Below are 20697 nucleotides of genomic sequence, written 5' to 3' on the forward strand. Positions count from 1 at the left end.
TCTTATAATTTTAATTCAATTTTAACATTTTATAAAACACATTACTAATTTGGTATTTTCATTAATTAGGCTACTTAGTTGAAGCAACAAGATATACATCTTTCAAAACAATTTGGAGGGAGCAGATGCACATTATACTAAGTCTATCCTTTCCTCATGCTGTTATCTGACTAAATACACATAATAAAAGAAAAACATTATCCATCAGCAACAAATGTAAGACTCATCAGCTCACAACATTCACAGATATAAAGGCCAAGAAGAAGTAGCGCAGAATCAAGCCGACAGAGAGGATTTATCAGTATTTGTTTGTTTTGTTTTGTCTTTTTTTCTAGATAAATTTCTTTTCAGGAAAACAAAGTCAAAGAACTCCTATGGTTAATGCTATAAGACAGATATTTATTTAAAGCTTTCTGGTAAGAAATACCAGGAATATAAGTATCTTTTGCAACAATGTGTAAATAGGTATTCTATACTGTTTATTAGATCATTTAAATATACAGCTCATTCTTTAACATTTTCCTGAGGGTATACATTTTCATAATAACATATTTGAAAATTATCAGCCTATATCAGAGTTTCTCAGTACTGTTGACCTTTTGGCTCATAAAAGTCTCTGTGGATGGGGATTTTAGGATGTTCAGCAGCCTCTCTGGCTCCTACCTACTAGATGTCAATGGCACCCCTTTGTTATCACAAGGAAAAATGTCTCCAAAATTGCCAAATGATGGGGGTAGGGACAAACTTTTCCCGGTTGAATACTATGACCTGTATGCAGAGGTTATATTTGGGTGTCATTTTATATAAAATATATTTTTATTTGTTTACTCTTGCTTTTCATTAAAACTTAGATAACTTACTTCTAAATTATTGCTTAAAAAAAACATAAAATAAGACCTAAAACTAATACAATATTAGATGTCAGTTATATCTCAATTTTTAAAAAAAAAACAATAAAATTAGATTGAAACATTCCAAATTAAACAAAGTTTGTGTTTTTCTTTCTTTCTTTTACCTTTCAATGTATTTCCCAATGGTTGATGCGCCTCAGATTCATATTCTGAGATGGGAACAGTGGTCTCTAAGAAAAACATGGGATCATTTTCCTTAGTAGACTCCATGAAGTCTGCAGTATCTTGGAAGAGGCTCACAACAGAGACTTTCCTATCTTCCATAGGACTTGTGGGAATAAAGGAATTCTGATCGGTGACGGCAGATGATCGCTCCTCCCCATGCGCCATTAACAGGGCTGTCCCCAAGTGTGCTTCCCCTTCTGACAGCCCCAGAGCCACATCTGCAGCCTCTGTCACAGGTTTGCCCTCTTCCATACCTTCCATAGGGTCATTATCGATCTCTTGGGCTGTCTGAGACATTTCCATTCCCACCTGAGTCTCTATGTTGTCTCCAAGTGTGGGGGTCTTTATCTGGCTTACACTCTCTAATTTGGTATCATCCCACTCATCACTTAGGTCAGAGGCAGCTGGAACAGCTGTGCTGACACTCACTGTGACTCCCGTGGCTCCCAGCAGCCTGTCAGTTCCTGGCTCCACACTCAGGGTGTACTCGGAGGTTGTGAGCCAGTACTTGGTGGCAGTAGTCTGGGTATGATCAGCTGTCATCTGCAAAGGTTTCTCCCTATCAGGCGTGGGGCTCCCAGGCTCCGTGCCTGCTATGGGCTCAGCACCAAGAAAAAAAGCTGCCCCATGTTCTGTGCCTGCTTCAGATTTCTCAGTCCTTGGATTAGCAGTTAGCATTTCTTTAGTATCCACAGCAGATGAAGGTAAATATCCCAGACTAACTCCGTCCTGACTTTCAGTTGCAAACAACTGATCATCCACATACTTCAGAAAACCCTGTGTTGCTTCTGTGGTCCCCTCTCCAATGCGCTGAATGATGGTACTACTGAAGTGTCCCTCCTTCTTATCGATATGCAGACGAGCAGTTGCAGTAATGGGACTGGTTAGCATGGCCTTGGAAAGTCGGCTTTCAGGAGACACCCTCTCTGGCTGGCTGGAACCAAACCTTGCAGGGACTGCTGTCTCAGTAGCAGTGTAAATGCCAGGGCTATTAGGCTGCATGAGCCCAGCTCCTATGGGACGAGCTTCTTTGTTAGTAGGAAATACTTTATTTAATGATGTTGCTGATGGTCCTGCTAACACCATCACTGGTTCTTCAGAGACCACCAACTGGGGAGCGCACTTTGACGTAATAGACTTATTTTCTAGATCATCTGTGTTCATCCTCTCAGGCTGCCCCGTTTCTACATGAACATGTGCTATCTCCCTTCTTTCCATTTTGGGGAAGGCCACACATTGTGTGGCAAAGTTGAGAAGTACAAGGCTACAGAATGCCAGACAAATGTGCAATACAATTGGTCTGCTCATAGTGGAAGAGAAATGTGCACATAAATCAGCAGAGTTGACAATTCCAGTAATTGAGTCCTGCAGAAAAATAAAGCATATCAAGCTATCAAATAAACGTATTTTGTAAACAAGCCCCTTTAAATTAAACCGTAAGTAAAACAATCTTGACTTCATGCTCAGAGATGGTATGGAAGAGACAGCTGTTCTATTTCTTTGTACCTTTGAGACTTGGATAACCCAGTTCACTTTTCCCTGCTGAATTTTGCAGCTGATTTAACCTGAAGCTCTCTAGAAAAGGTACACATAGTTCAAGTACTTAGTTCATTGTTTCTTAAATATCTATTTAAAAAAATTACCCTTGAAGTCACATTTGCAATATTCTCCCCCAAATTCCTCTATTACCATATAGTCAAATAACTGGAGAAATAACATGTTCAAGATATGGAAAGTAAAACTTACATTTACTTATATTACATCAGAGAATGTTTCAAGTATTGTTTAAAATTATTAAATATAATCATAAAATACTGAATACCAGTAATATTCAAGAGGTTTAAGTATACAAATGATTTTCAATTAAAATTTCTCTCAAGGGACACCTAGCTGGCTCAGTAGGTGAAACACGTAACTCTTGATCTTGAGGCCGTGAGTTCCAGCCAGTTTATTTATGTAAAAAAATAAAGTTTTTTTTTTATTTCTCTTCAAAACATTTAAATTATTTCTTTTCTCTGTAATAACTATAAAAGTTATAGGCAAATCTTTGATGTTTCAAAATTTAAGGAGCAGAAAAGTTAAGAGTTAATTCAAGTAAGTGTGTTTTTAGGGAAAAAACTTTAAGAGAACCAAAACACATTTAAAATTAGCAATCTTTACTGAATCCATACTATTATAGGATTGAGATTTATTGCATTTTTTAAAGAAACTACTCACACTCTCGTTAAAACTAAAACTATATCAAAACTGCTAATTTTCCCCAAAAACTTGAGCTTTAGTTCTTTTTTTATCTACTTTGCTTTTTGGGCTCTTTCTTTTCCCATCATCCAAAATTTCTCAGATGCTATAGATATTCTAGGAAATTAAACCTAGGAATGAAAATTCTAAAATAAAAACTTAAACTTTATAAAAGTTATTATTTTTCCTTCTTTCATGTCTAATCATTAAACTACTTGGGTTAAGCATGTGATGCGCACACATAAAATATAAAAATTTATGTTTTCATAGGGTCTTCTCCCTTAAGAAGTTCAAAGCTTTCCCATTTAGTTTCTAGGTCTTTTTGTGACCAAAAAAGACCAGAAAAGGTCAATTCCTTGGAGCATGATCTAGACAGCTGAGGAAAAAAGGAAGGCTGAATGAATATGTGCTATCTCCCTTCTCCTTTTCTACACAACAAAAGAGGATTCCCTGGATTCGAAGCTGAGGCCTCCTGCCAAACTACCAGCACCTCATAAATGAGGCATCTTGGAAAGCACCCTCCAGGCCCAGCCAAGGCTTCAGATGTCAGCTTCAGCTGACATCATGACTGCAACTTCTTGAGAGACCTTGAGCCAGAACCACTTTAGGGTAAGGTAGTTGCTTCCAAATTCTTAATGCATGGAAATGGGATGAAATAATAACCATTTACTGGGGCGCCTAGGTCCACAGTCACTTAAGCATCTGACTCTTGGTTTCAGCTCAGGTCATGATCTCAGTGACATGAGGTGGAGCCCCATGTCAGGCTCAGGCTCCGTGCTCACCATAGAGCCTGCTTGAAATTCTCTCTCTCCCTCCGCCCTTCCTGATTGTGTGTGCATACTCTCTCGCGCATGCTCTCTCTGAAATAAATTAATTAATTAATTTTAAGCATTTATTGCCACCAAGTTAGAGATAATTTGTTACATAGAAATCTTAAATCTACAATACTTCAAGAGAATATAGGAATGAAGTGATGTCATGAGGTGCCATGTGCAGAAAAGGAACAGCACATATCAGGGATCAGAAATTTAGCAGCAGAAGAAAACTGAAGCCACGACTAGGAGAAAGCCACCACACCCCCTCAGGAATCCTCAGAGATAGTGAGAAGGATGGTAAGTTTCTCCATATGTGGGATGAAAGTCTGTAACAATTTTATTTAAATATTAAATTATATACAGGCAGCTAGCATTGTTTTAAAAGGAGAGAATATGCGAAAGATATTTGATAAAGAGGGAATAGCATGTCCCAAGGCATGTCAACATTCTGAACATTAGTTATCACCATACTTTAAACGATCCATAAAGAATTCCACTTCCAAAAAAAAGCCCACTTCATAGTCAGGTAACATATTTGGTAAGAGTATTTGACTTGCTGTTGCTGCCTCTAATTGTACTCCTTAAAACAAAAGTATAGTGGACACCTGGGTAGCTCAGTGGATGAGTGTCTGCCTTCAGCTCAGGGTGTGATTCTGGGTCTGGGGATCGAGTCCTGCATCAGGCTCCCTGCAGGGAGCCTGCTTCTCCCTCTCCCTATGTCTCTGCCTCTCTTTGTGTGTCTCTCATGAATAAGTAAATAAAATCTTAAAAAAAAAAAAAAAGGAAAGGAAAAACAAAAGCACAGAAGAACTATAAAGCAAGAATGTTCACAGTGGATGAAACTACATCCTTGTAGAGACAAGTTGAACTAAGAAACTGTATATAGTCAAACATATATAATAGCTATAGAACTCTCTGATCTATTCTTCCCTGAGCAAACATTTTTCCCACTTAGTGAAATCTTACTAAATGTCCCAGACAATGTAGGGTATGGCCTAAAGCCTTGGACTATATGATCCCATGCTTCTGGATAAAAGCCTGGAAAAAAACAAGCCATCATAAATGACAAGAGAATTTAGAGAGACAAGGACCTGAATCAGAAAAACAATTCCTGAGTCCTAGCTTTATTGTTGTTAAAACATGCTATGGGATACTGTGCAAATGGCCTCAGTCCTTCCTTTGACAAAATGGGGAGTTAAACAAAAAGTATTATAAATCCCTTCTACCTCCATGATTCCATTTTCACATTTTATCTACAGGACATAACATTAAAATACAAATGTTTTCATATTCCAACAATCATGCTATCAGGTAGGCAAGGCATTCAAATGATTGAATGGATGTTTCACAACTTATTTATATGTTCTGGAGTCATGTGGACTGAGAGGCAAATTTCACAAACAAATTAGATTAGGGGAGGCAAATCATAAAGATTTAATATAACCTCAATTGCCTTTCCCAGACAGAATTTTCCTTCAAGGTTTTATTTTCAGCTAGATCTTAAGCTTTAGAATTTTTGTGTGAAGGGAATTTTGCCATTGCTCTAAAAGACTTTCCTTCTGTAATTAAGTGTCAGCCACCTGCTTTCTAAATCCAACTAGAGAAAAAATGGGGGTGAACTGCAAGCCTATTCTATGTTTGTGTATTGCGGCCATATGTTCCTTCTCCCCACTATTCAAAAGCAATGCCTGAACTTTAAAAGAAGCAGAAAAGACAGCCTATAAGAACAACAGCAGGGAGCACGCCTCCAACTCAGATACATTGGTAAATGACCTTCAAGTTCTAGGTCTTTCTCCATCTTTCAAAGCACAGTGTAAGTTCACACAGCCACTCCGGTGAGGATGGTGTCCCCCCAAGTGAGAGCTACATGACATTAGCAAATAAAAAAGAAAACGCTGACAACTGTCAATTCAACAGCAATATTTCTAAAACTAAATAATCATCTATAATCATATGTTGAAGGCTATAGGCCTTTTCTTTTCTTTTTTCGCCCCTCAACATTGTATCCCCTTCCTGGCAAAGAGCCTGGCACAGAGAAAATGCTCAGTAAATATTGGCTGAACAAACAGAAGAATGTCTATAGCCTGCTTTGTTGGGGAAGGGGAGGGTAGGGAAATTTCACTGCTAATTAGTACTCTGTGTCTTAATTATCTTAAATTAACTCAATCATAAGAATATTTAACAAACAAAAGAATATTCCTCTAACTTTTCTTTCATACCATGGCAGTGCTGGTTTCTTTCCATGATTAGCCATCAGTGCAAATTAATTCAGGTAAATAAACTCTAACCACATTGCCGAGAGTGGATATTGGCTTCTAACAGCTTAGAAAGCATCCTTTTCAGAGCAAGTCAGCAGCACTTTGTCTATCACTTGCTATCAAGGTATCCTAATGGCTCTGAGGTCCTCTAAACAATGTACTGCATTTCTGCCACCAGTGGGCAGATAAGCTTTCTGTCACCCATTATCTTTGACAATCTTAAATAGATACAGTCCAGAATCTGTCTCCTTGTCAAGTCTAGGCATATGCAAGTCACAAAGACAAATGAAAGACAACATAAAAAATACAGACTTAGTCACCTTGTTAGATTTAATAATCAGGGTTTTTTTAAACACTTGGTCAACATTTCTTCCAACTAAAATGTATACTATTGCTCAGTGTGTTACCAAAATGTAGGCACAAGGGTAACCAGCATATGAGAACATTCTCATCGGTGGCAAAGCTAGCTTTTCAAAGGAAATGGAGTTCCCTGTATAATATAGAAGGAACATGAGCATTGCCCTAAGAGTACTCAATACACAGAAGACCTATAGAGTATGCCAAAAAACTGGTGACAAACTGCCTGACATTTCCCTCTTCTTGGACAAACACAAATACCATAAATAGCTATTCGGGGAAGAAAGTTGTCTATAGGGTTTTGGGAAGAAAGCTGCCTAATCTTAGATTCTTATTGTCTCCTGAAAGAAATTTGGATGACACCTCAGACACACCATCTTCTTCACCTAAACTTTAGTATCATCCTGAACTGTTCTCTAAATTCTAGATTCACAGCTTCTGTGGATCCTTTCCTCATAATATCTCTTGTAATTGTCCTTCCCATCACCTCACTAGATGGTTATTTTAACGGTCTCTCAACTGATGATGCTGTTCAGACTTTGTCCTCTCCAGTTCATTTTACACAATCTAGATGGTTTATTCTTAAGAATAAAAATGACAATGTGGGACCCAGGAAATTTAACAAAAATCCCCTACCCCTGGACAAGCAGAGCAGGACTAACTCCATTTTGTGCTGCACCCGCCACCTCCTGTATGACCCCCACATGACCTGCTTATTGCTTAAGGTGCTGCCCCACCCTAGTCGAGCCGCTGGGCACACCCTTATCGGAAATCGGCTCATAACAATGTAACCCCGCCTTGTGCCCGCCAAAACTGCCCGCCGATTCTGACCAGAGTGATAGGCCAGTTCAAATGGTCACTATAGGGTGAATCGTGATTCAATCGGCCACCTGCGTGTGGACCGACATGACTGTGCAACTTTCTGTGTATGTTACAGTCCCACTGGCCCCCATAAAGCTGCTACGCCTCTTAGCCTCGGGGTCCAAGTCCCTGCTCCGCTGTGTCGGGTACACTTGGACACAAGCTCAAGCATCGGTGTCGGCTCCTTGGTGGTTTCTTGGATTCGTGATCTTCGGCCCAGCATTCAATAACCCATAAAAAATGGCCACCATTTGGAGGATGCTATGTGCCAGGTGTTGTGAGTGCCTTATGTAAATTAGCTTATTTAACAACAACCTAATGAGATAGACACTACCATAATCTCCACTTTTTTTTTTTTTTAGAAAGCTACAGACTTTATAATATATATATTTTTTTTAATTTTTATTTATTTATGATAGTAACAGAGGGAGAGAGAGAGAGGCAGAGACACAGGCAGAGGGAGAAGCAGGCTCCATGCACCGGGAGCCCGACGTGGGATTCGATCCGGGGTCTCCAGGATCGCGCCCTGGGCCAAAGGCAGGCGCCAAACCGCGGCGCCACCCAGGGATCCCATAGAAAGCTACAGACTTTATAGAGAACAATTAACTCGCCTATGAGATCATGCCTGTTTTTTTTTTTTTAAAGATTTTATTTATTCATGAGAGACACAGAGAGAGAGAGAGAGGCAGAGACACAGGCAGAGGGAAAAGCAAGCTCCATGCAGGGAGCTCAACATGGGACTCGATCCCGGGACTCCAGGATCAGGCAGGCCCTGGGCTGAAGGCAGCGCTAAACTGCTAAGCCACCCGGGCTGCCCTCATGTCTGTTTTTGAACTTGTGAATTCTGTCAGACTTCAAGTTTTCTCCTTTTGCCAAACACATCATTTAATGTCACCAAATTGCCAACTGCTGAACTCCACATCTATAATGTAACTGGTTACCACTAGTGTCCTGTACTCTACTCATCACCAGCTGAGTATACTGCCCTTATGGGCCATACTCATTTTGGATCCCCAAGTTTCGCTCACAAGACTACAGTACCCAGAACACTCCCTCCTTCCCTACCCTGGGTATCCAAATCCTGGCCCTGTCCTGTTTACTAACTGCTGTCACAAAAAAGCCTGGTCCAATCTCTTCCCACCCTTCTCCCAACTTCTCCAACACAAAGCATCAGATCTGTAAGTCATGCCACTTCAAACAAGAGTATGTTCTTTGCATGCAAACACTGGTGTTTTAGCTTCTTTTGTTTGCCATGTAATTACTAATAATGGTAGGCACACAGAGGAGGTGTTCGATAAATATTTGCTGGAGTGTAGCAAACATAAATAACTGTTTATTTATGTGAATGTGAAAAAGGATGTTCAGAGTCTCCATTTTATGCCATAAGATTTTCAATGACATGCCAGGGTCTACCCATGTCTAATTGTGTATTTTGTTCATCACTTAGCCAATTTTGGCTACACATTCAATGTATCATTTTCATAAGACTAATGACCACCTGTATTCTCATTTCTGCTATATTTTAGGTTTTCAAAGATTTTATTTCCATAAAAAAAAAATAGATCAGGGGCACTTGGGTGGCTCAGTCGTTGAGCATCTGCCTTTGGCTTAGGTTGTGATCCCAGGCTCCCACAGGGAGCTTGCTTCTCCCTCTGCCTATGTCTCTGCCTCTGTCTCTGTGTCTCTCATGAATAAATAAATAAAACCTTTAAAAAAATAGATCAATACTTCCAAGTGACAAGTCTCAGAGCTTCAGGTTGACTCGCTTCCCAATGACCCCCTCACCTCTTAAAAACTAATTGATTCTTTGCTTGATGAGAGGAAAAAGAAACTCTTTCCCTTCTTTGCTTATATCTTAATAATCTTTCCATTTTGTACTTTCTGATCCTCAATAATTAATTTTTCATCATCTTACCTTTTCTTTTTTTTTTAATCCTAAAGGTTCTCTTGCCAATGCTATTTCACTTGTCTAAAGCTGAGTTTATCAAGCCACTGACCCTATTAGCCCATCTGTGGCACACAGCATTACAGTACCCCATTTCTGACTCACTGTGCTATTAACAACTGTCATTGGCCTAATATATTGGCTTTAGGATCATCTGGCCCCCGTCATTCTTCACTTTAAATTAAGGAGCTAGCTAGAATGACAGATGATCCTTTCAGCAGCATGTTTGGCCACAGTGGAAGGAGGGAGAATGGAGTAACCACAAAGAAAAGCATAGTTCCCCAGGAGGAAAGCAGCATCAGTGCTGACAGGGAAGAGGGTAAGTGGGCTGGGGTGAAGAAGGTCACACCAGTAACTACCAGCAAAGTGCTCTACCATCCCTGCAGACCACAACTAAGTTCTACGTACACTGAGCCCAAGAGCTTTGTTCTCCACGATACGGCAATGTAGACAAATGCTGATGTCGGTGCTTATAACCCCTAGCACATCATCCTATCCCTGGGAAAAGAAGCCAAACTGAAGATTTAAATATTGGCTCCAAGTACCAGTCCACCTTGGGCAAATCACTGAAACTCAGTTGCCTTATTATAAAGCGGAGGTGACAATGCTCATTCTCTTCCCTTTTTTTTTTTTTTAAGATTTTATTATTTATTCATGAGAGACACAGAGAGAAAGGCAGAGAAGCAGGCTCCACGCAGGGAGCCGGATGGGGGACTCATCCCGGACTCCCGGATCACGCCCTGAGCTGAAGGCAGACGTTCAACCACTGAGCCACCGGGGGGTCCCGCTCACACTGTTTTCTTCAAAGCGTGGAAAAGAGACAAAGCGTGGTAAGAGACATGAAAACAGTCTGAAGAAAAAGTTTTAAGTATCATTCAACTCAAGACATGTGAGTGTGATACCAACACACATTCCCCCTCAAACTACAGCAATGTGAGCAATTTGAACCATCCATAACATCCTTTTCCCCACTAGGTATTTCCACGGAGCTTCCTCTTTCAGCTTCTCCTGTGGACAAAATGACCTGGGAATTGCCTGATGTTTGCAGAATCCTGCCCTAATCCATCTTGGTCAACAAGCTCTTCTCCATCCATCACACAGTTCTTTTCAATGACCCAATTTGATATTTCATTTCTGTTCTTTGTGGTTTATAAAATTCATTTGCTTGACAAGATCTCTAAGTACTAGCTGGCATTTAAGGAGAAAATAATCCCCAGGTAGACATTTCAAGGAACAAACATAATATCTGACATTTCAAGTTGAAACCTGATTCAGATACTTTTCTTATAATCACCCAGTAAACACAATATGGAAAAACAGAATTGACCACACATTTAATTAGGGGATGAGTTTTCATTCTACAGAGACTAAACCCAGCTTCCCTATATGAGAAAAAAAAAATTCAATGAACAAATATGCAACTCCATACACAACTTTTCAGGCAAACATCTGCTAAATATGAAGAGTGAAGTACATCTTAGTTGAAGAGTGGAAATGTTCTACAACAGGTAAGCCCATCTTCCTCATTTTGATTCTATTCTTGCATTAAACCATTTCTGTAACAGCAAATTAAGATATTGAAAAGTCTAGCAAGAAACACCAGAATATAACAGTGAGAAGCCTCCTCTGAAAACAAAGACAAATCTGCATCTCCCTAATTGGCTCTGTTGCTGTAGCTACCTCAGACTGGTGAGTCTTGGGAGTTTTGTGAATAAACACAATCAATATCAAGTCTGCTGCGTAAGTGTTTGGTTCATCATTAAGACAAATATAACAGCTCTACCTCAGTCATAAGAGTAAGACCACTCTTAAATCTTTATTGTGTGTAAAAGCAGCAAAACTGTGATACTGTGAAGTCTCACCCCAGTTTTGAGTTTCTTTCAATAGATGCTACAGAGGGCTTCTGCTGGCAAATGAGCAGAAATCAGTCAATGACTTTAAACACGCTTGGCTTCAACAGTACTCCTTGGAGTCCAAAAGTGTGGTCAAGGAAATACACAAAAAGTTAGGGGAGGCATGCAAATTCTGGCCACACATTTTGCTTCCTACAGAAGTCCATCAGAACCCTAGAATGGTTTTGTGAACCACTCCTGCTCCCCCTTAACTCTCTAACTAAAACTTCCAAAGAGAGAATGCAGACACTGTAAAGCATCCTCTCTCCTCTCCTCCCTATCAGCTCTGCCCCGAAATTAGGTGCCAAGATCCCGGCAGCTCCTCGAGCTCGGCTTGGTAAAGGCAAAGATTTCTCATCTTCGAGAACTCCAAACTCTTGGGAGTCCTAAATTTTATTCACCCCGGCTACCTTCGTTCAGCCAGCTCACCAGTCAGGGGTTACATGCGTGTTATCTACGCAGGTCGGGTTTTCTCCGCGACCAGGACGCATCTGCGAGGTCTGGGCACCTCCAGGCAACACCTACCAACCATTCTGTAGTGTCGGGCAGCGCCTGGCCTCCTCCACGTCTATCCCACAGGCCCTCTTTCCAACTAAGCGACCTTTCCAAGCAGCATCCTCCTGCCATGTCCGGGGGGACCGGTCAGGGTCTGAGCGAGGAGGCTCCGTGGCATCTCTGCGCTAAACACTCAACTGTTGGTTTTCTGCAAAGTAGCAGAACACATTTCGGTGGCCGCCGAAGCCCCTCTTCTCTCCTCGGCTGCCGGACACTGACTGGCACCGGGGACATTACGATCGATGCTCTGAAAGGAGCAAATCGGAGTCCTGAGGAACTTCTCCACCCCAGCCGTGAGGTCGGGAGGGGAGCGAGAGAAGAAAGAAAAGCCCACACAAAAGCAGCCAGCCCTCCAAGCCCCGCCAGCACAAAGGCCCGCGCGCTGGTGCGGAGCCGGGAGGCTGGGCTGGGGCGAGGAGTGCGGCGAGTCCTCCGAGGCCTGCGCCCCGGCACAGCGTCCCGGCGGGGGCTCGGGGCGCACGCCCAGCGCGCCCCGGGGTGCCGCGCTCCCCGGACCGCAGCGCTCCCGGGGCGACCCCGCGCCGCCCGCCCGGAGCCCGGGCTGCAGGCGCGGCCGCCCGAGCGGCAGGAGCCGGGCCCGTGCTCACCTGCTGTGCGCCTTCAGCCGAGCAGCGCGCGGACGAGAGCGGCGGCGCCCGCGCTGGGCATCCCCGGCGCGGCCCCTGCAGCGGCGGCGGCTCCTTCTGCCGTCTGGGACGCCCGGAGGAGGACGCTTCGCTTTGTTGCTTATTCATGAGGCCGCGACGAGAGCTGGCGATTGGGCGGCGGAAAGATGTGCCCGCCCCGCCTCCGCTGGCACCGACACCCGACGCCGTCGCCTCACGCCCCTCGGCGCCCACTTCCCCGCCTGCGCCCCGCGGCCCCGGCAGAGCAGAGCGGAGCGGAGCGGGCGGGGTGGGGTCCAGCTCGGGTCCCGGCTCCCGGCGCCCCGCCGGAGCCCCCTGCCCTGCTGTCCCTCCTCAAAGCCCGGGCTTCTGCGGCCGCACTCGCCCAGTGCCTACGGCCAAGGCACTGTTTTCGCTGGAAGAGCCCGAATTTCTCTGGTCCTTGATTAAGGCAAAGGATGCACGTCGGAAGCTGCAGCGTATTCCTTGTGGAAACTGTTCAGGTGAGGCGTGCCTCTAAGTAGGATCGTGTAAAGTAACCCTAAAAGTATTCCTTTCTCAGAGAAGTTAAAAATAAGTGCTAACTAGTAAGTATGGTTTATTGAGCCCTTACTCCTTCTGAGAACAATGCTAGGTGCTTCGATCTGCTCAATCGACTCAATAACTCTGAAACACTAGTAATACCCATTTAACAGGGAAGGAAGTTGAGGCTGAAGGCTGTGTAAGTTGCCCGAGATCTTATAGCTAATGTGGGCCGCCTGGAATTCCTGACCTCCATTCTTGGGTCTGTCAGTGATTTCATTTACTTTTTCTATTAGCTCTCATTACGGGTAGAAAGAGATATTTGGACTCTAAAGGCCCTTTCTAGAACAACCACCACCTGACATTTGCAAAGCACTTTTCACATACGTTATCCCTTGCACATGTTAATTCCCTTCATTATAATAGCTTGTCTTAGTCCTGTTTTGTAGTAATTTGTAAACACCTTCCAGACAGAGCAAGGTCTTTTTTACCTTTGACCCCTTACACCTAACACAATGCTCAAATATGCCCTGTTACCTTACCCATTCCACCTCTCTTTAGAAGAGATTATATTTCCAGAAAGGTTGTCAACAAACAGTTGTTGAATGGAATGTGATTGGATTGAATTGAATATGTCAGATCCGTTTTTATGTAGATTCAATGTAATACAATATAATACATTATACTGTGACCAGGCCTTCTACCTGAATTCAATACCCACCAGGTGGATAAACTGTACCCAGCCTGACCAAGTTGTGTCTCAACATTTTATTTTTATGTCCATTGTTTGAAATTTACACCCTATCTCATAAAAACAATGTTATATAGTATGGTAAGATTCCCAGCTAGACCACAAAATTGGGCCTACTTGACCCAAATGCAGGTAAATAATACTGATTAGTAACAACCTGACTAATCAGGTTAGACCAGAGGACCAAAGAGAAGAGGAGAAGACAAGAGAATAGAAAATGATTCCAGCTCCCCAGGCCTCTGGGACCAGCTTTATATAAATATTTGAAATATCCAAAGTTTCATTGACATCTACCTGCCTCCCACTCTGCATCCCTTTCTAACAGCTTAGTATGGTCCTTTGAGACCCATAATACTCTAGGTCCCAACTACAAAGCTCAACTCCCCAGATCTACCTTACACTCAAAGTTTTCCATTCTCCAAAATTACCATTCTCCCATAGTAGAATTCTTTCTTTTTTTTTTTAAGATTTGTTTATTCATGAGAGAGAGAGAAAGGCAGAGACATAGGCAGAGAAAGAAGCAGGCTCCTTGCAGTCCCCCGATGTGGGACTCAATCCCCAGACCCGGAATCATGCCCTGAGCCAAAGGCAGGCGCTCAACCACTGAGCCACGCAGAGGACCTCCATAGTCCCCATAGTAGAATTCTTTTCTCCTTTTCCTCAATACAATCATTCAGCTTACAGTAAAAGTGATCTTATTGGAACTCATTTATACTAGTCCTTTATCCTTTCCCAAATGGTTGGTATTGCTTTAAAAAATTCTGATTATTGCAATTTACCTCAACAGCTGCTATTGGGTATGTGGAGTGATGATAAGACCCATTCTTCCACCCCAGCACACACACAAATTGTAAATCAGGGAAAGTTATATCTAAAAGTCAAATCAATAAGTCCACTCATGGGCGCCTGGGTGGCTCAGTCAGTTAAGCATCTGCCTTTAGCTCAGGTCATGATTCCAGGGTTCTGAGATGGAGCTCTGTGTCAGACTCCCTGCCCATCCGGAGCCTGCTTCACCCTTTCCCTCTACCTTTCCCCACTTGAGCTTGCTCTCACGCACTCTCTCTGTCAAATAAAAAAATAAAATCTTTAAAAAATAAAATAAATAAATCCACTCACAATAAATGTTTTTAACCTTTTATGGGTAAAGCAAGAAATCCTATGTATAAGAAAATCTGGGAACACCCAAAACCCCGATTAAAGTAATAAGAAAAGAAGCTGAGGAATGAAGTTTTGGGGTTCTCAGATTTAGCAAATAGAAATAGAGAATGTGGGCAGCCCCGGCAGCCCAGCGGTTTGGCGCTGCCTGCAGCCCAGGGTGTGATCCTGAAGACCTGGGATCGAGTCCCACATCGGGCTCCTTGCATGGAGCCTGCTTCTCCCTCTGCCTGTGTCTTTGCCCCTCTCTCTCTCTCTGTGTCTCTCATGAATAAATAAATAAATAAAATCTTAAAAAAAAAAAAAAAAGAAAAGAAATAGAGAATGTCTGTGTAGTATTTGGGACATATTTATGCTAAAAATATTATTTATCTGAAATTCAGGTTTAACTGAGCATCCTGTATTTTACCTGATAAACTTTGCAGTATTAGATGGTTACTTCATCCTGGTTGGTCAGGCCTTTGTGTCAGAAAGAAATTGGTCACATGTAGCAAACAACTGGATAACCAACCCGAAGGGTGGACAATGTCCATTCAAATACCATCCAGAGGGACACCTGGGTGGCTGAGCTGTTGAGTGGATACCTTTGGCTCAGGGTGTGATGGGCTTGATCCCTGGTCCGGGAATTAAGTCCCACGTCATCGGGGTCCCTGCAGGGAGCCTGCTTCTTCCTCTGCCCATGTCTCTGCCTCTCTCTCTGTGTCTCTCATGAATAAATAAATAAAATCTTTTTTAAAAAATACCACCCAGAAAGGAGAGTCTTGGCAATGCAAACTTGAGCATTATGGCGTCCCTGACAAGGCTGTCATTACATTGGGTAGAAATGCTTCACAGTATACCAACTGATTCTCTTTATTCTGATTCCCATGTACCAAGTAACTATCTGACAGCTTGACTTCCCATGTATAATGTCTTGAAGATATTGCTGAAATAAAGATCTGTGAACTGGATTATGTGTGTCTATTTGTAACAACTCTATCTTCAATGCCCACAAAAAGTGGGTTTCTGGGTTTCTGGTCTTGCAAAAGCAAGAACGAGACCCTGAGTAGGGCTGACATCACCAGTATAAGTACCACTTAAAGGCTAACATAAGGGCTCTTAAAAACCAGCTGGCAGGACTTCCCCAGACTGCACCACTGTTTCCTGAGGATGTTTTCAGTTTTAGTTTGTTTTGTTTTCATTTGAAATTACACCAGCAACAAGGACTTGAGGCAATAGAACAAAATGAATGAGAGAAGCATCTGAGGAAAAATCTTCCTGGAAGGCTGAGTTTACCTGGAAATCACCTCACAACTATTGCTGTCTTAACCCTCTGGCCTCCCCTCCCTTCGTTTTTGAACTCTCTAAAACTCCTTCCTTTGATGTTTTGATCTTACAGGTTCCCAAGGCACCCAGCAAAGAGGTTCTGCCATTAAAGAAGAAGGACAGGAGGTGCTATGTAGAATAGGAGTCATTTGAAAATTGCATATTTAAATCTTCACTACAAAAGATAGTCTTTTCTTCTGACCTTCCTAAAAGTTTATGAACACAAGCTTTTCAGCATCTTCCAATGTTCTCTGCCCAGCTACTCTCAAGACCCTAATTGTTTTGGAGACTTCTCAGTTGCTTTTAATTTTTTAAGTAGAAATTCCCAGGATTAGACTTCAGTGTGAAACTGTCTTGCTAAGAATACTCCACTCACTCCGGGTATTCAATAAATATTTGATGGTTATGGTGATGATGATGTAAATAATGGTAATGATGGCAGATCTGTTCTATTCATTCTGATAGATGTTTTCATGGCATCCAAAATCCTCAGAATACTTGACATGACCTATTTCAGTGTTAATGAGCTTAGATTTTTACTTCATACTAAATTATGTCTTTAGTATGCCATTTATTGGAAAAACGGGTAAGTAGAATAAATCCAATAAGCAAATGGTTTTTCTTAAAGAAGGCTTTGGAACAGCAGATTTATATACACCGTAGTTGCTTTAAACTGTTAACAGCCCACTATATTTATCTATATTTTTTTGTAACTCCTATTATGCAAATACCCAGATGAACCCTCTTGCTTCTCTACTCTCCCGAAGAAACCTATCAGTATAGAAGCAAATATTATATGCTTTAAATTCCCTTCTTTTAAAAATCTGTTATTTTCTACATTATCTAGTTAACTGTTAGATTTCATTGGGCCCTGAACCTTCTGATTCAATTCTAACAAATGGAATTTCGTCTGTTGCCTTGAAAAAACACGATAAGAGAGGAAAGGACTATGAACGCAGGTACAAAAACAAAATTTCTAACAGCGCAAGCCATTTAAACAGAAACATTTTAGATAAAGTCAAGGATGATAACATTTACAAGAAAGAAATCTCATCCTTTTTCCCCCAGCCATAAATAATGTCCTTATGAAATGGTAAAAATTCTTTTTAAGAGATTGGAACATCAAAGGTCTAATATCTCCTATGGAATATACTCTTTAATCCTAAATGAATTGGTCATTGTGAATATATTCAAGATGATATTTATAACTCTAGAAAAGCTATGAATTGCCTTTCACTCTGTCAGACAAAAGAGTCATCTCTATCCTTGTCTCTTTCTTTATATGCCTAATGGTAAATAAATCGATGATTTTAATAGATTCCTTATCTCAAATAATGGGCATGAGATATTTATTATTGACTTAGCGGTACACATTACCTACAGCCTTTACTGCAAAGAAAGATTCTTTACTCTTCTCTGCCTCTACTAAGGATAGAATTAAAGAGAATGGCTTTACTAGGCAGGGCAAAGCTCAGGCTCAAGGAAGCACTTTTATCAGAAAAAGGTCTTAGAGACAGGAATAGATTAGTGAGAGAAGTTATATACTCTCTTTTGTTCTAGATTTCTAAAAAAGTATTCATTTCATTCTGGCTGGGGTTCCTGATGAAACACCATTTGCTCACTCAACAAGGAAATTATAGGAGTATTTGTGAATCTGGGGAAACTACCAAATATATTTACTGTGGCTAACTGCATTATTATTTATTATCTTCCTGCCAATAAATGTTGCTTATTTTACTTTCTAAAAATATGGTGCAGGTATTAACATCATACTCAAAATACCCAAGAATATTCTACAGTACCTGGCAGCAAAAGCAGAGAACAGGATACTCTCAATGGAATGTCAATACCATTACAATGAAGATGTACTGGAGGCTCATAACCAGAATAATACTAACAATCTGAACAACAGTTTAATAAGTTTTAAATATGGCATGGACATCATTGCCAAAAAAAAAAAATTTAAAGAATTTCCTTCACTGTAGCACTCAATCTCCTGCTAAATTCCCTGTCTCTGCACATTTTGGCTGATTCTTCAGGCCAAACTGGCTTAGCTGAAAGCAGAATTATGTCTGTGTCTCATAGTCATTAAGCAATGAGCAGTGAATCATTTAATGTAGGCTATGCATTTACTTTGGTATTGAGTTTAGTTCCATGGTTAATCAATCAACAAGTGTTTTTGTTTTGTGGAAAGTATGTGGTATATGTAGAGACATACAGTTGAACTCAACTTCACAAGTGTTGAATTTAGCTGAGAGGAAATGGTTATACACACATAAATACTACCAATAATACATAATATACAATTTCCTCATATACTTCTTCAATAATCTAAAAGTAGTGCTCACTCTTTATCATCTTTTTTCATTATACTACTACAGAGAGGAACTGATAAAGCCTGTGTGGAAAGTCTGCATCTTAATATCGTTAGTACATGGGTTATCTAACCATCTTCCTTCCTCTCCCCCAAAACTGTAAGCTCTCTGAATTCACACAGTGTGTTTTATATAGTCTCACATCTCCCACAACAACTACAGCAGTCCTCAACATAGCAGCTGTTCAAAAAAGTATTTGTTGACTATTTAATTATGGCCATAAGCCTATTACCAAAATAAACATAGTAATGCTCACCATTTTACAATTATAGAGCACAAACTGAGTACTACTGACATAAGAAGGAAGTTTGATGAGCTTCAGAATTTGTATATTAATCTCATATAAATTGGGGAGCTATAGTTCAATGTAAGTGGCTCTGAGACTCAGGATTTAATTATTTTTTGCATTCTATGAGGAGGGATTAATATATATCTCTCCTCTCTGAAGCTAGGGAACTGAACCAACTGATATTTCAAGTCCCCTTCTAACCACAAGTCTGTGATCCTTGTAATTGGTAAAGTTCACATGCATTTAAAAAGGAGTTGTGGGGATCCCTGGGTGGCTCAGTGATTTAGTGCCTGCCTTCGGCCCAGGGGGTGATCCTGGGGTCCCGGGATCGACTCCCACATCAGGTTCCCTGCATGGAGCCTGCTTCTCCCTCTGCCTGTGTGTCTGCCTCTGTCTCTCATGAATAAATAAATAAAATCTTTAAAAATAAAAAAAATAAAATTAAATAAAATAGGGGATCCCTGGGTGGCTCAGTGGTTTGGCACCTGCCTTTGGCCCGGGGCGTGATCCTGGAGCCCCGGGATCGAGTCCCATCAGGCTCCCGGCATGGAGCCTGCTTCTCCCCCCGTCTGCCTCTCTCTCTCTCTCTCTTTGTGTCTATCATAAATAAATAAATCTTTAAAATAAATAAAAATAAAAATAAATAAAATGAAAAAATAAAAAGGAGTTGCTGATGAACAAGAAATACCCTACATGTGAGACAGAAGAAGAAGAAGAAGAAGAAGAAGAAGAAGAAGAAGAAGAAGAAGAAGAAGAAGAAGAAGAAGAAGAAGAAAGGAGGAGGAAGAGGAGAAACTGCTTCAAGCTGAATCCAGTACTCATATTCCATCCAGGCTCAGATCCTTTGAAATAGCCGGAGCAATGTGTTTTGTTTTATTTATTCTTTGTCAAGACCTACAATATAAAGTAGACATAAAAGACACATTTTGCAGAATCAGTTCAAAGCAATTCCTCCGTAACTTGCTTACAAAAATAGCCAAAGGCGAAAAAATTTCCTTCAGAATCAGAATGATTGAAAATACGTCTCATACAGAGAAAATGACTTACTTTTGGACTGGTCCAAAAGTGTGAGACATCACCACAAAAGAAGAAATGACTTTGTCTCCAAAAAGTTCCCAGTAAAAAGATAAATGGGATGATCATGTAATGTTCTTTCTTTTCTCTTTTTGCTCTTAGGAGCTTTCTATAAGTGGTTTTCAGGCATTGTGACATGTTTTGTTTTCCTTCCATTTCTCTCTTTGTAAAAACCATTTTAAGGCACTTACCATGGCCAGCTGATGTTCATTTTATGACATTGTTCTCAGCAGTCATCTCACATGGATGAGCACTTTTCACTCAGATCAGATTCTGCTTGGTTCATCAAAAGAAAAAACTTCTTTCTTCTGTCAGACTCCAATTCTCCTGTAAATTCTATTTTTCTGGTTTTCTTTCCTCATTCTTCTTGCTTCCCATATTCTATACTGCTGCTTTTGAAAATTAGTGTCTTTTCCATTGTGGACATTGTTCCCTGTCTCAAAGGTGCCAGCCTGAGAACTTTGGTCCAATCTTTTTTGATTTCAGAGTCTTGAATTCCACTGTGTTGCTGCGTGTGAGGCAGCCTTAAGGACTATGACCCAATTCCACGTGGTACAATGCATTATTCATTCATAAGCACTTTTATAGGTCCATTCTTTTGCC

The 20697-nt window shown here is 41.1% G+C and overlaps 1 protein-coding gene across 11 annotated transcripts in view; it reads right to left on the minus strand.

Moving 5' to 3' along the window:
• ARMH4 (armadillo like helical domain containing 4) overlaps window positions 1–20697 on the minus strand; it is a 171657-nt gene that overhangs the window by 124638 nt on the left and 26322 nt on the right. For 4 of the 11 annotated variants that reach the window (XM_049113218.1, XM_049113217.1, XM_035719918.2 and 1 more), the window contains one exon: window positions 1016–2441. In XM_049113218.1, the coding sequence (XP_048969175.1) occupies window positions 1016–2384 (1369 nt within the window). In that variant the 5' untranslated portion in view covers window positions 2385–2441. Of the gene's footprint in view, window positions 1–1015; window positions 2442–11967; window positions 11990–12605; window positions 12764–20697 lie in introns of those variants that run through there. The other 7 variants (XM_025442328.3, XM_025442326.3, XM_049113221.1 and 4 more) reach the window with 3 other exon arrangements.

This window comes from Canis lupus, chromosome 8, assembly GCF_003254725.2.
Source record: "Canis lupus dingo isolate Sandy chromosome 8, ASM325472v2, whole genome shotgun sequence".
In the NCBI taxonomy this organism is placed as follows: Eukaryota; Metazoa; Chordata; class Mammalia; order Carnivora; family Canidae; genus Canis; species Canis lupus.